This window comes from Corticium candelabrum, chromosome 10 (genome assembly GCF_963422355.1).
Source record: "Corticium candelabrum chromosome 10, ooCorCand1.1, whole genome shotgun sequence".
Classification (NCBI taxonomy): domain Eukaryota; kingdom Metazoa; phylum Porifera; class Homoscleromorpha; order Homosclerophorida; family Plakinidae; genus Corticium; species Corticium candelabrum.
This window is the reverse complement of record NC_085094.1, coordinates 7,517,339-7,532,769: the sequence shown is the minus strand read 5'-3', so window position 1 is coordinate 7,532,769 and position 15,431 is coordinate 7,517,339. Positions and strand designations below refer to the sequence as shown.

At 38.7% G+C, this 15,431-nt stretch overlaps 3 protein-coding genes across 3 annotated transcripts; all 3 read left to right on the top strand.

The window, feature by feature from the left end:
* Positions 1-1,442: 1,442 nt before the first annotated feature.
* On the top strand, positions 1,443-8,054 carry LOC134185394 (receptor-type tyrosine-protein phosphatase delta-like). Its single transcript, XM_062653175.1, has 14 exons — positions 1,443-1,825; positions 1,886-2,032; positions 3,210-3,530; positions 3,591-3,851; positions 3,917-4,225; positions 4,283-4,588; positions 5,153-5,437; positions 5,516-5,622; positions 5,687-5,979; positions 6,040-6,319; positions 6,384-6,417; positions 6,524-6,668; positions 6,734-6,885; positions 7,706-8,054. Exons 1-14 carry the CDS (start codon positions 1,525-1,527, stop codon positions 7,822-7,824), a joined length of 3,060 nt encoding a protein of 1,019 aa, XP_062509159.1. The 5' UTR covers positions 1,443-1,524; the 3' UTR covers positions 7,825-8,054.
* Positions 8,055-11,144: 3,090 nt separating this feature from the next.
* LOC134185465 (uncharacterized) lies at positions 11,145-13,249 on the top strand. The gene is made up of 4 exons (XM_062653252.1): positions 11,145-11,570; positions 11,633-11,965; positions 12,593-12,733; positions 12,798-13,249. Exons 1-4 carry the CDS (start codon positions 11,183-11,185, stop codon positions 13,247-13,249), a joined length of 1,314 nt encoding a protein of 437 aa, XP_062509236.1. The 5' UTR covers positions 11,145-11,182.
* Positions 13,250-13,296: 47 nt separating this feature from the next.
* LOC134185464 (DNA-directed RNA polymerase III subunit RPC3-like) lies at positions 13,297-15,332 on the top strand. Its single transcript, XM_062653251.1, has 2 exons — positions 13,297-13,813; positions 14,173-15,332. The coding sequence occupies exons 1-2, from the start codon at positions 13,297-13,299 to the stop codon at positions 15,246-15,248; spliced, it is 1,593 nt and encodes a 530-aa protein (XP_062509235.1). The 3' UTR covers positions 15,249-15,332.
* The last annotated feature ends 99 nt before the right edge of the window (positions 15,333-15,431 follow it).

Below are 15,431 nucleotides of genomic sequence, written 5' to 3'. Positions count from 1 at the left end.
ACTAACATCTTTGGCGCAAGCCAGTTGTCTCATGTTTGTCATTAAATGGAATGGGTTCTGTGATGGTGTGTTGAGCCTCCAACATCAACTCCACTGACCTCTTGGGCTCAAGTGGGGTGAGACAGTTTCCAGCGTCCACTTGACTGACCTCTTGGGCTTGAGTACATGGTGGTTCTAATGGGCGTTGATTCTCCAATGTCACCCTGAGTGACCTCTTGGGGTTCACCCCACTTGTCGGAGTTAAGCGTGTGAGCTGACCACTCTGGTTAACCTATTGTGTTCACAAATGTCTTACAACCTGGCACGTTGCTCCATTTAAGTACAGGCTGTCTCGTGTCTACGCGGTATTGCAACTAGTGGGCATGATGGTTACAACCCAGTAGTGTATTACGAGTGATGTTAATGTAGAGTACTGAAATCAAAATATATAGTGACTTTGTATAATTATCATCTCTTGTCAATTCTCTAATGCAGTTAGGTACGTATGACAGTAATCTTTAGTGTTTATTTTGGAGAACATATATTAGGGCAGCAGATAATTTTTGAAATTTACGAAGTAGTTTGTAGGGCACTTAGCACAGGTTTAATTAAGCCTTTTATAGGAATATTTTTGATTTGAGTTTTAGATGAGTGTTGAGGTCTTGTTGTGCCTTCTGTAACTTGCGGTCAACTTCATTAATATTGAAGTAAATTGTACTGATTACAGAACCAGTCTAGTGATAGTTGTTGAATGAATAATATTGTATTGACTGTCTTGTGTTGTGTTTCTAGTGGATTGCATTTGGGGTAGTTGGAGTTCATGTAGTGTTGAATGTGGAAATGGCACCAGAACTCGGCAGATAAGTCAAGCAGCTACAATGAGTGGTCAGATGTGTACAGGACCATCAACTGAGATCTGCATAGTCACATCTTGTATGATTACTGTTATGGTGGAATTAAGTCACACTTGTTGCATTACATGCAGTGTTTATGTGATGTAGGCACAGCAACCAGTCTAGGTGCCTCGCGATCTCTTGGAGCAACAGTGACCATGAGTTCAGTCTACAGTTCTATGTTTGCTGCTGCAAAGGCTATAGATGGCAATCCAAAAGATGTTACTGGACAGAAACTTGTTGGTACTGATTGTGCTGGTACAATGAAGTCTGACGATCCTTGGCTTCGAGTTGACTTGCAAAAGGAATATCTTGTGTCACGTGTTAGAATTATCCCTATAGGTGATAGAGGTGAAAATGTGTATGTTTATGTTGGTAACAGCTTAACAAACAGTGGAAATGACAACAACAATTGTGGAAAGGCTGCATATGATGGCCCTTCCTCTAATGCAATATGGCGAGATGTTAACTGCAGTCCACCAGTTTGGGGAAGATACATTAATTTACAGAGAATAGTGACAAATCACATTCTTCAAGTATGTGAGGTGGCTTTCAACTATGGTTAGATGATGTTGTGGTGTAGGTAGGTGTTGAATGAAGAGTAACATGTTTTGTTGTTGTAGAGTTGGAGATTGCTATTCTAGACAATAATATGCATATTGAAGGAACAAGTGTGACAGTTGATGAGAATCAAGGTTACTCTAATCCTATTGATTGTGGTGTCAGTCCTGATGTGACCAACTTTAATGCTCTCTTGCAATGGAAACACAACACAACCAATGATGTACCATCTTCAAGTGTACAGAACACTGGTGTATATCAGATGTATGAGAATGGTGTGCAGCGGCTCTACATCAAGTCAGCTAGTGCCTCTGACATTGGAGTGTATACATGCCAATCTACTGCAACTACTGGCTCTATAGTGGCAAAGTCATTTACACTGAACATCAATGGTATAACTTTGGAAACAGAATGGTGTTTAGTGTTGTATAGTAACTGACTGTTGTTTCTAGTAAATTGTGTGTGGGGCCAGTGGGGAAGTTGTACATCATCATGTGGTGTTGGAACTCGTGCTCGTACAAAGGCACGTCTTCAGCAGCACAATGGAATGGACTGTGTGGGGTCGCCAACTGAGGACTGTGACAGCAACCAACCGCCATGTAAGTCTGATTTGTGAAGTCTCCTAATTTTTATTACTTTGGAGAGCCAATCAGGTTCTAGAGCAGCATGTTATTATTGTAAGCTTGATGTATCAGATTATTGAGTGTGGTTCTAATGTAATGCTTGTAATATGAAGTGAAGTAACAGTAGGATGTCAGTTTTGATTTCAGCACACATGTGCACACATTCAAGTGCACACACACTCACACACACACCTTTAATTAATTTTGCTGCGAGACTAAAACACTATCTCTTGTTGATTACTGAAAACATCATTTGTTACCGAAGGCATGCATGGAAGCGACTAGGGATAACAATATGGCTTAGACCAATGACCAATGATGCAGAAGTTGCAAACATTTATGAGATAGTTGAATATTATTGTCAATTCACTTATTGTCATAGTATTAGCTCATGTCTTCCTGTTCTTGAGTTTATTGGTAGTTGGCTACCATGGTTATGTATTAGTAGTATAAGGTGTTGAATTTAGTAGCTGTTCTAGACTCATATCTTGTGGGTAAGAGAGGAACGTCAAACATACTTTGATTTTTTCGTCATGGCTGATCACATTCGGTAAAGATTGGTTTGTTTGTTTGTTATAATTTGAAAAGGACTACATGCATCCTCATTAGTGTAGTATGTAAATGAATCAAAGCATCTAACTATGTACAGCACGCATAACATGCCCTGATGAATGTTAACCCGATTTTACTGTCAATGTTTGTGGTATAATGTAGTGTTTCCAGGAGTCTTCTAAAAGAGAGCTGCTTGAGGTAACGTGTAATTAATTCATAAAGACTGCTAGATTCTGACTTTGTTTTTGGTATTAATATTAATTGTTAAGCAACTACAGAATAATTCTCGAGTGCAAGTATGCATTTTGTATTCTGTTGCTGACAGACTTGTGGTGTTTTCATCTTTGCACCAGTACCATTAATATTAATGCATTATGGAACAGGGCTGTGACATTGATGAAAGTTAAGCAAGTGTAATAGATCTGACAATCTACCTGCTAGTAGCTGGATAGTACTGTACTGTACCTTTCAGATAGTGATTGCTTTAAGTAATCTAGTCAAATTTAGAACAGTTTAACTGGAAGTAAACGTTACATAGTTGTACAGCAGCTTAGCTTACAGTGATTGTTATTTTTGTCATAACCTTTTGTTTTGATTTTAGGTATACCGACAATGAATCGTCAGTCACCAGTTTCTGGTGATGAGTCAACATCTTTAGAGTTGACTTGCTCTGCGTTGCAGTATGTTGGTGTGCCTAATGGTATGAAAATCAAATGGTACAGACAAGAGAGTGGATCAGAGTCAGCTATTGCTTCAAGCTCAAACATACTCATTTCAACTAATCATGATGGATCAGGCACCTTTACTGGGACACTTAAATTTAGGTCTCTAAAACGTTCTGACGCAGGATTGATCAAATGTAGAGCACAGAATGATTATGGTTTTAGTCCATATTCTCTAATTATAACATTGAATGTCAAATGTCAGTTTAATAACAATTTTTTACAATTATAAGTTTGTAGGTTGATGGATATTGTTTTAGATGCTCCAGAATCAGTTAAAATTGCAAGGTCTCAGCCAGTAGGTGTGAAAGGACAAAGCATAACACTAACTTGTACTGCTGATGGTAATCCAACTCCATCGTTTCAATGGAAGCAACCACATGGTTTAACAACAACGGGTCCTTCATTGTCTATCTCATCTGTGAAGTTTGAACATGGTGGCACATACACGTGTATTGCCACAAACAATATAGAGGCTGGTACTGAATCTAATGAGACATCAGTTGACTTGACAGTTGAAGGTGAATATAATTATTTATTCTATTTATACACTTTGTGCTTGTTAAGCTTGGTATGCTTGTTTTAGGTCCTCCACAGAAATGTAATGTAGTTTCAACCCAAAGTTTTGATGGTCAAAGTATGAATGTTACAGTTAGTTGTCCAAAAAATGGAAATTCTTCTATAACTGCATACCGGATAGAATATCGGTTGAATGGCAATGGTATGACATGGAAGTCAAGAGAGTTTGATGCTACTATTCTTCAACTCTTTGTTATTGATGGCCTTGAACCATTTAAATCATACAATTTTAGAGCAACAGCTAGGAACAAATATGGTTATGAACCTGGGGAGTCATCATTTAATAATGTTGTTACAAATACTACCGCTGAAGACTGTAAGTTTTGTTATTTTTGTTTAGTATTGTCAATCATTTGTTTTCATATTTTATCAGATCCTGGTCCTCCCAGTATAGTCAGTTTATCACAAAATGCTTCTCGCTGGCTTGTTGTGTCTTGGTCACCACCTGATCAGCCCAATGGACCCGTGTACTATTTTGTGTACTATCAACGAGTTGGTCTTCGTCAAATGCGAGACACTAAACGATTGAGAGTAACAACCACATTGGCCAATTTGACAATGCTCACTCCATTTACACAATACAGTGTTGAGGTGGCAGCAGTGAATGTTCGGTCTCATGATGGTAAAGTGTTGGAAGGACAAAGAAGTACTGCCATTGTTGCCAACACAGCAGAAGATGGTAAGTTTGTACTATATGCAACATGCGTATTTAGACACTGTATTCAAAACTTCAATTATGGGGCGTGTTTGATTGACCTCTTTCAGAAGAGACTTCAACTTTGGAAGACACTTAATTGGAAGAGACCAAAAGATTGGAGTCAATCGAGCGATTGACGTTTTCTCTCTGGAAGAGCCGTACAACTGCATGTGCATACTCAGTTGTTTGTTTCTTATTAGTGTGACAACTCTGTATTGTTGTTCACTGCATGAGCATGCAGAAAAAGTGTAACCACACCTCTCTTTCAGTACTCTTCCAGCCAGGAGCTGGAAGAAGTGGAAGAAGCTGGAAGAGTTTCCAGAAGTCAGTGATCAATCGAATATTCGTCTGAGAGATTTTTTCTTGTTCTGGAAGAGGTCAATCAAATGTGCCCTAAGTTGATCAAGATTTGCTAACAGAGCAATATAGAGTAATGACAAAAACAGTATTTATACAGTAGTGTATTAGTGCTAGGGTACTACATCATGGTATGATATTGGTGGGTATCATCTAACTTGTACTGACTGTTTATGTGGTTCATTGCAGCTCCTACAACAGCACCACGTGACGTGACATTTACTCCTGATCCACCACATACAGTTAATGTCAGTTGGAGGGAACCCGCCACACCAAATGGAATTGTTCGATATTACATTGTTGAATACATGCTAGCAGACCGAAGTGGAACTAAAATGGTTTTAAATCGAGTAAAAGGGCTTAGCCAGGTGATTAGCAACTTGAAAGAATCGACATATTATGATGTCACAGTTCAAGCCTACACCATTGGTGTTGGACCAGCAGCATCAATAAGAGTAGCAGCACATGCAATAAGTAAATTGTTATTTAGTTAGCAGATACACCAAGTTTGGTACTAAACTGTCTATGTATTGGTTGTTTTTGTATATCCAGCACCAACTGCACCTCAGCATGTGAGAAATTCAAGTGTGATGTCAAGTTCTGTTACTATTCAGTGGGATTCTCCTGTTAACTCAAATGGCATCCTTCGCTTTTATACAGTCAGTACATGCACGGTTAATTTTGCATTTGCTGTTTTGTTCTTTCAAGCCTTTTTGTGTGTAGGTTTACTATAGCACTGATGATTTACGATATGACACGTCTCCTGACATTTCCATTAGTCGAAATACATACACGTTGATGAATCTTAGTCCATACACAACATACTTCATATACATGTCAGTTACAAACAATGCCAACTTTAACTCAGAAAGTTTGCCTAGCAACGTTATTCAAGTGCAAACTCTTCGGTCTCCTCCTCTTAAACCGGATAAACCATTAATTGGTGACACAAGACCATCAGCAACAACTATAACATTGGTGCCTCCAAGTGTTGATGATTCCAATGGTCCAATAAAGTGCTGCATGGCATATGTTTTATTAAATTGCACGCGAGACTCTAATCTGACTTGTTGTAGGTATGTTGATTTTATTGTGCACGAAGATGTGACTGGATCTGTTGGTGATGAGGCAGCTAATATACCACCTGTTATTAAACCATATGACAAGAATAGGATCTGGTATGTGGCAGCTCGATATGAATATGATTACTACAAGAAGAACATAGTTGGACGTCAGTTTATAATTGGAAATGGTTCAGTGGTGTCTGCTGGAAGTATAGAGTACACAAATGGACCACTACAGGCAGGACAGTCATATCTGGTTTATATCCGCGTCATTGGGATTGGAGATAATGGGGTATGTACTGGTTAATATATATTGTAATTTACTAATTAGTTTGCAATTGTCTTGTGCATAATAGATGCAGGAGTTCTTATCAGTCAGTAAGGCTATAAGTGAGACAAATATTTTGCTGTATACTGTATACATGCACATATAGATGATAAGCTGTATTTGGTTACTGATTCGGTTAAATTGCATGTAATGTTTGTTTGTATGTAGGGTATACAACTGCGTCTGCAGATAATGAGTCAGAGAATGAGTCATCATCTGGAGGATCATCAAATTCTGTGTTGATCATTGCAGTTGCTGTTACACTAAGTGTCATCATTCTTGTGCTAATCATCGTAGTTTTTGTTTTTGTGAGGTGAAATATTTAAGTTACAAATATTTGTAATATTTAACTTCTAAGCTAACATGTGTGACATGCAGGAGGAACAAGTGCACTATCCATAGAAATGAGATGAAATCAGAGACTAACACATATGAAAGCGTCATTACTAATAAAGCAACATCTGGAACAAGTGAACTTGTGGAGGCAAGCAATGAGATAGTGACAGTTAATAGCTCCTATGCTGCTACAGGTGAGAATATTGACATGACGTCCGATTCTACTTACCAAGACTTTGTTTTGTTATGTTTATTGAAACATTTGTAAACGATAGACTGTGATATAGTACTGTGATCATCAGCAATTAGTGAAAGTATATCTACTAATAGTAATCGTTGTTATCAACTGAATCACAAAGAGCATTGACACGTCTAATGCTTATATGAATGTATGTGGCTAGACAATACATTCACCTTAGTTTACTACAGAGGCAACATCTCATGTCTAGTTAATTATAGGCTGCATGGTAGAAGGACTTCCTGTCTCTCAGGGTTTAATAATTTGCAGTCAGAGATTTAACATGTCGACACTACAGCTAGTAATGTTTTGTGATAGAACAGCTAGTAGCTACAAGATTTAGTGACCATGACTACACAATTTTGGCTACATATATATATATATATATATATATATATATATATATATATATATATATATATATATATATAGGGCCTATGAGGTATATGCTATTGGGCCGGTGCAGAGTGCAAGGAGTGAATTGGCTCTGAAATCTTTATTAATTAACGGTTATCAATGAGTGTAGATAACTTTATGTTTTACTTGAAACCTATAGAGTAATTAGAAAGGCAGGTGTTTTCACTTTTGAAATTGTTTAGTCTAGAGTAAGTCAATACAATTCTAACATTTTTGAGTTGTTTTGTCTTGTATGTGTTACTGAATCTTTGGACTTAAGGTTAAATAATAACTATATGGACACTCAAGTGTAGTACTGACCTGTACCAGAGGATTACTTTATGATATTGTAGATAAGCACATCAGATTTGCTCTTACAGGTGCAGGCAGTGGTGCTGAATCAACTGCATATGAAGAGGTTGGAACCAGTGCAGGTCAGCACAACAGGATAAACGAGGAAGCGTTGTATGAGAGTGTGGATGATGAATCGGCACTTTAATCTCAATGTAATAATGGAGAAAACTCTCTGGTAATAACTTGGCTGTTTTCAGGTTTAAAATGCATTTGTTAGTGTTTGTGTTCTGATCTATATGTTTGACATGGCCATTAATTATTGGGTTGTTTGTAGCTAGTTTGTATGAAGGGTTAGCTAGAAGTGAGAAGAATAATTTTGTATTGTTTGTGACTATCTATAGTACATTGTACACTGTATTTCTAATCACATATCTTCTACTGTGTTGTAAAGGCATTGTACAGGAAGATCATTTAGTCACTCATTTCTGCCTTTGTTCATTAGTGGCTGCATAGATGTTGTTCAGCTTGTACTCAACTTTTATAATTTTATGGTGCCTAAGTTGCCCTTCAGGTCGTGTCAGAGTTTCTAAACATGAGGTTGTCATGGTATGTATAATAATTAAAGCCAGAAAATCAGAATACGTGTACTATAATTAGCTATACTGTATACATGCAAAGATTAGAAACGTTGTTGTTGTTTCATTTTTAGTTTGCAGACTAGAAAAATTGTATTCAACAACAATAATAATCTCATAATAGAAAAGAAACAAACAGTTTTACAAGTTAAAGTTCACAATGGTGTATACTAATTAACATGTTAAGTAGGTACTATTATCTGACTTTCTCTATATATGAAAATCCTTCAGTGCAGCGTTAAAAGTTGCCATGCAACTTGTTTATTCACATTTAGTGCTCACATCAGCATTTAGTTATTATTGCAAACCAACTTAGAATCTAACGTCTACTGAATTGTATAGCGTGCGTCCGTCATTACTATCTCATTGGACCTAAAAACCTAGCTGGTGTAAACTATTAATGTCCATCAAGTCATAATAACAATACAAGAAGTTATTAATCGACTAAAGGACATAAAACATTAAAGTACACACAGTATATTACATGCATGATAATCTATAATCAACACACTGTATCAATTTCAGCTGTGTTAGAGGTGTTTGCAGCAAATAAATATATGTGAAAGATGAGGCAAATTCTGGCTTTGCTTTATCGCACTTCTGACACCATGTGTAGTCCCACACTACCTATCTGTATCTACATAAAGCAGTGCAGCTTTGGCGTTGTCAGAATGAAACGACGAGTTTCAATATGATAGAGCTTACACAATGGACATATTTAATTTAATTACTCGGACATCCTTGATCAAACGCCATTGCATTATATTTTTGTATTAATTAATTGTCGACATGCATAGACAGGAAGGTCCCTCCCGCAAAGTTCCGGCTCAAGAGGACATTCGGTCCCTAGGTCAGTGATTTTTTAACGCAAGATGAAGGAAGTCTTGCTGCTGTCCGCACTCCTTTCTTCTCTGCACAGCCTCTGCGCAGGTAAGCTGCTGTAACATGTAAGAATCACACTGCATGTACATTCGTGTATATCAGCTAGGTGACAGCTGCAGAAAAACCCTATTTCTTGCTATGTCCGTGCAGCTGCTGCAGATGTCGCTGTAGTTCTACATCAACTATCTTTTACATACGTGAATGATTGACATCTTGAAATAGGCTACCCGGAAGTACATTCTTCTCTAGCAGCAAAGTATATCAATTAGTCTAGCTAACAGCTATAGGTCGGATTTAATTAAGACTAGATACCCAATTACAGTAAAAATTGTTTTAGTAATTGATACGCCTGTTTTCATGCAAAATAGCGCTCTAATTCATAAACTGTTGGCTATTGATGTGTACGACATTATACAACATCCAGGCTTTTGTTTGGTCATTTCAAATGCTACGAAGGTCGTATCGCGAAGTGAGCGAGACTAAGGGAGTTATTATGAGTCGAATAGTGTGTAAGACGTCGGTCTCTGGTTATTCCAACAATAGTGTTGACCGATATCGATGTTGAAAATAACACGGAAGTGACAATGACGTACCTGGGGTCAGCTCAATGTTGTAGTGATTGCCAAACCAGTGGTTTCTACTTGTCAAGCGAGGAAGTGTGCTTTGCACATTTTGAGTTTCAGATTAAAATTTAATTAATGAAATCTATTTTATGTTTCCATCCGACTTTACAGACCCTCTTAGCGCGCGCAGGGTGACTAGCGTGAGGATCTAATGAATTGCAATATTATCAAATGTGAGCACAAATTTTAGAAATTTATCAAATTTATAGGTTTAGTGTTTTATTAATTTAATATTAATCCAGCTTAGATATCAAAATTTGAATGCGTACAAGATGTATGAGTAGAGTACTCAAAATGTATGATGGATGTGTGGTGGACTATGTCTGTCACACTCAGAAATATGCCATGCTTTCAATGGAGTTCAATCACTGAGCAGTATTTATGATTTGCTGTACCTGGCAAGCAGAGACAATGGATGAAGATTTGCCAAACGTTCATGAAAAAGTTTATAACCAGAACAGTGTAATTCATGTTTGTGATTGCCAGATCTTGTTGGACATAAACAATAGAACTTACCTGTCTGCAACTGCTAACACATAATCAATCACTTTCGTAGCATACAACATTTATATGGGAACCTAACATTGTGTAACTATAAGTGATATTTATGTTCTGTATGTGAGATAACTTTCGTTACTGTACTATACTCTGATGACTACAGACCATTTACTAACTTGTGGTCACATTAAACGACAGTCGCTTTGTATGACTTTAGATAGAGTTTACAAGTAGTGCACTGAAAAGGGAAATGTCGTCTGATTCGTAATTCTTCACGACACTTTTATCATGGTTTTCAGAAGGCTCATAGCTGTAACAAACAGCTTTAATTACGAGTCGTGATATTTAGGTTATGAACACTGCCAACAAAGCAGGTGCAACTTATGGTACTTTTGAAGGCTTTTCCATATTCTTGTGTGTGATATATTATTATAGCACGAGTTACTAATTAGAAGAGTTTTGTAGAATAACAATTTGTAGACATTGAAGCTCACTTTGCAAAGTGTGATTACTACAGTGTAGTTTAACCTGCAATCTGCAATGACTTTGATATCTTAAATAATTTATTCATATCTATATTTGTTACAAACTTAGTGTTAGAACATTGGTAATCAATTTAATTAAGAAATAAGAGCAGAATAACTATGTGATTGACTGTCTTGTGTTGTGTTTCCAGTGGATTGCATTTGGGGTAGCTGGAGTTCATGTAGTGTTGAATGTGGAAATGGCACCAGAACTCGGCAGATTAGTCAAGCAGCTACAATGAGTGGTCAGATGTGTAGAGGACCATTGCCTGAGATCTGCATAGTCACATCTTGTATGATTACTGTTATGGTGGAAGTCACACTTGTTGCTTTATGTGCAATGTTTATGTGATGTAGGTATGGCAACCAATCTAGCTGTTAGTTTACGAGCAACAGTTACTATGAATTCAGTCTTCATACCCCAAAGGATTGCACCAGCTTGCTTAAATGCCGAATTAGCAATAGATGGCAATTTGAACCCTTGTTTTGGATTATGTGCTGCTACAGCTCAATCTACTAATCCTTGGCTTCGTGTTGACTTGAAGAAGGAATTCTTTGTTTCAAGTGTTCAAGCTGTTCTTTATTCTGGTAGACATACAAGTGTCTATGTTTATGTTGGTAACAATTTAGCAAACAACGGGAATGACAAACATGAATGTGGAAAGGCTCCCGACTCTCTGATTTGGAGAAATGTTCCTTGCAACTCATCAGTTTGGGGAAGATACATTAATTTACAGAGAATAGTGACAAATCACTTTGTTCATGTGTGTGAGATGGCTTTCAACTATGGTTAGATGATGTTGTGGTGTAGGTAGGTGTTGAATGAAGAGTAAAGTGTCTTGTTGTTGTAGAGTTGGAGATTGCTATTCTAGACAATAACATGTATATTGAAGGAACAAGTGTGGCAGTTGATGATAATCAAGATTACTCTAATCCTATTGATTGTGGTGTCAGTCCTGATGTGACCAACTTTAATGCTCTCTTGCAATGGAAACACAACACAACCAATGATGTACCATCTTCAAGTGTACAGACTACTGGTGTATATCAGGTGTATGAGAATGGTGTGCAGCTGCTCTACATCAAGTCAGCTAGTGTCTCTTTCAATAGTTTGTATACATGTCAATATACTGCAACTACTGGCTCTGTAGTGTCAAAGTCATTTACACTGAATGTTCATGTGGGTAAGGCTGCAACACATACAGTTTGTTGAATTATCTGGACTTGTTTTCTGGTTTTCACGTTCCGTCATGAAACCATATTCTATTGTTTGTAGCACATTATTTGCTTCAAGTATTATCAATGTTGTTAATTAAATTTTAATTTTAATTAATTTAACATAAGATTAGAAACAAGATTTCAATATCTTTTGTAATAATTACCGTATTTGAATATCAACATCATCGTAAACGAACCATGAATACAACTAGAAGTTACCAAAATTTTAGAAAGTTAAAACAGAGAGTTTAATGCATTATGATGGTTTATTACATGAAGGTGCAGTGTTGAGCATATGTATATGTAGTTCCAAAAGTGCTAGTCAGGTGGGGATATAAAGTATGAATTTACTTTGACTTTTTGAGATTTAATGGTCATTACGACTGCAGTATAACTTTTAATAGAAACTTGTTAGAAAACTATTGTATAATATCAAATGTTTATATTTTGTATATTTATAAGAACAATGTTTGACTTAATTTATAACACAATGCAATAATTATTGAGCACAATTTCTGAAATGATTTTATCAAATTAGTGCAAACTTTTTGATTGGGCAATATTCTATTGACTGTCTTGTGTTGTGTTTTCAGTGGATTGCATTTGGGGTAGTTGGAGTTCATGTAGTGTTGAATGTGGAAATGGCACCAGAACTCGGCAGATTAGTCAAGCAGCTACAATGAGTGGTCAGATGTGTAGAGGACCATTGCCTGAGATCTGCATAGTCACATCTTGTATGATTACTGTTATGGTGGAAGTCATACTTGTGACTTTATGTGTAATGTTTATGTGATGTAGGTATGGCAACCAATCTAGCTAAATCTCTTGGAGTAACAGTGATCATGAGTTCAGTCTACAATTCTGTGTTTGTTGCTGCAAAGGCTATAGATGGCAATCCAAAAGATGTTACTGGACCGACACTTGTTGGTACTGATTGTGCTGCTACAAAATCTTCCTTGAATCCTTGGCTTCGAGTTGACTTGCAAAAGGCATATCTTGTGTCACGTGTTAGAATTATCCCTATAGATGATAGAGGTGAAAATGTGTATGTTCATGTTGGTAACAGCTTAACAAACAATGGGAATGGAATGACAACAACAATTGTGGAAAGGCTCCATATGACATCTCTAATGACTTTATATAAAGGTAGCATTGTTGATCTCGTATTGACCAAAGGCGGCACCGATCACATTCTGATGATTCAAGCGACGAAGACACACCCGCGGCAAAAAGGGAGTGGCTGGCGGTAAAATTATTTTTATCCGGGAACTGGCTACGTCTGGAAACGCGAGGCTCAATGAGTACATCCGAGAAACGTCTTGCTGTGTGGTACACAAGAGAACACTTCGGCGAGCTCTGCAGCGCCCTCATCGAAAAGCTAATCACTCAAACATCTCTATCACTACAAGATCTCACCTCAACGAAAGGCGTCGACAGCAGAAATCAACTAAAAAAGTCACTCTGCACACTCATCCAACATGGCGTCGTCGATTACAAAGCCAATTCTCGAGGTACGATCTTCTACGCGACTAGAGTGAGAGAACTACTCTACCGCTCACGTTTTACGCGTTATCTCGAGGCTGTGAGAACAATGTTGGGCGCTAGAGGAGAGTTGGTTGTGGCTGATGTGTTGCAGCATGGGAGGGTGAGGATTGGTGACGTCATGGAGAGAGTGAGGGAGAGACGAGAGGACGGGGACGAGAGGAGTGTGAGAGAGGTGGACGAGGAGACGATAGAAATGTGTGGAAAGTTGATTGAAATGAAGATGTTGTTCGCGCCTTGTCGGCATGTCCCGCCGGAAGTAGATGAACAAGGTGTGTAGCCTCGCGCAGCCAGACCTGCTCGCCGCTCTCGCCGGAAGTTCGTTAATTTTTTGGTTTGTTTGTTTCCGGCGAAAGTTGGTAAAGGTGGTTGTGTGTGTGTGTGTGTGTGTGTGTGTGTGTGCGCGCGCGCGCGTGGTGTGTGGTGTGGTGTGTTTGTGTGTGTGTGTGTGTGTGTGTGTGTGTGTGTGTGTGTGTGTGTGTGTGTGTGTGTGTGTGTGTGTGTGTGTGTGTGTGTGTATTTGTGTGTGTGTGTGTGTGCACGCGTGGTGTGTGTGTGGTGTGGTGTGTGTGTGTGTGTGTGTGTGTGTGTGTGTGTGTGTGTGTGTGTGTGTGTCACTGTCTGTTGTTAGGGTGTGCGGCTTCTGTTCAGTCACACAATCCATTTGAACTCCCCACTGCCATCACATCATTTCTTCAAGAGAAAACAAACTCGACCGCCGACTCATCACAACCGGCAGCAAAACGTCGCAAACTCAATCAACCAATCACATCCAAGGACACCACCCCACTCCAATTAGACGACGGTGGCATATTCTATCACCTCAATTTCAGCCAGTTTCATAGACATTTTCTTCACCAGGCAATCGTCGGTGCAGTCCAACAGAAAGTTGATCCAATCGCATCAGTCATCATCAAAACGATTCTATCGATGACGTCATCCAAGCCACTCGAGTTTCAATTCGGCGAAACAACAGCCAGTGTATCGAGTTTCGAACTATTCCAGCATCTGCCTGCCGTCCCTTTGCTGTCTCGTGACGAGATGAATCAATACCTCAGCATTTTAACCAACGATTCCACACGATTTCTCATCAAAGTGGGAGAGCAAGGCGGCGGCACGTATGCCATCAACGTTGGTGGAATGAAGGAAACGCTTTGTGAGCAAACGATTGAGAGTGTTGTTAGGGAACGATTTGGATCTCGAAGTCTCCGGGTGTTTCGTCTTCTCGTTGCTAAGAAACACTTAGAACAGAAGCAGGTGGGAGAGCTGGCGATGATTCCAGCGAAAGAATCAAAGGAGCTGCTATATAAACTCTTCGTCGAGAATTTTGTCACCGTGCAGGAAATACCCCGAAGTGGTGACCACGCCCCCTCAAGGACATTCTACCTCTTCACGGTCAACTTGGAGCAAGTTCGTCGTCTACTTCTCACTCAGTGTTATGAAACGGCTGCCAACCTCACTAGTCGTCGTCACGTGGAGATGGAAAAGAACGAGCGACTCATCGAGAAGTCTCAACGCTGTGAGACGATCGCCGAGACGCTGAGAACGTCGGGTAACGCGAGTAAGGAAGACTTGGCTGAGGTGGAAGAGATGATGACGCCGGCAGAGCAACAACAGTTGGAGAGACACAGAAAGACAGTGAAGAAGCTGGAGCAAGCCGAGCTACAGTTAGAAGACACGATCATAACATTGTCAAAATATGAGTAGAATAACCTACTAGCAGGAAGAATGTTATATGCGAATTATTGTATTTGATAATCTGTGTACTTGTTGTTAATTAATTAACGAAATGCAGCTGCGCTCAAAGTTTGGAACTCCGAGGATACTGAATACGGGACTATAGAAAATTGCGCGCAACGTCTGAACTCCGAGGATAACAGTTTTTGCTAG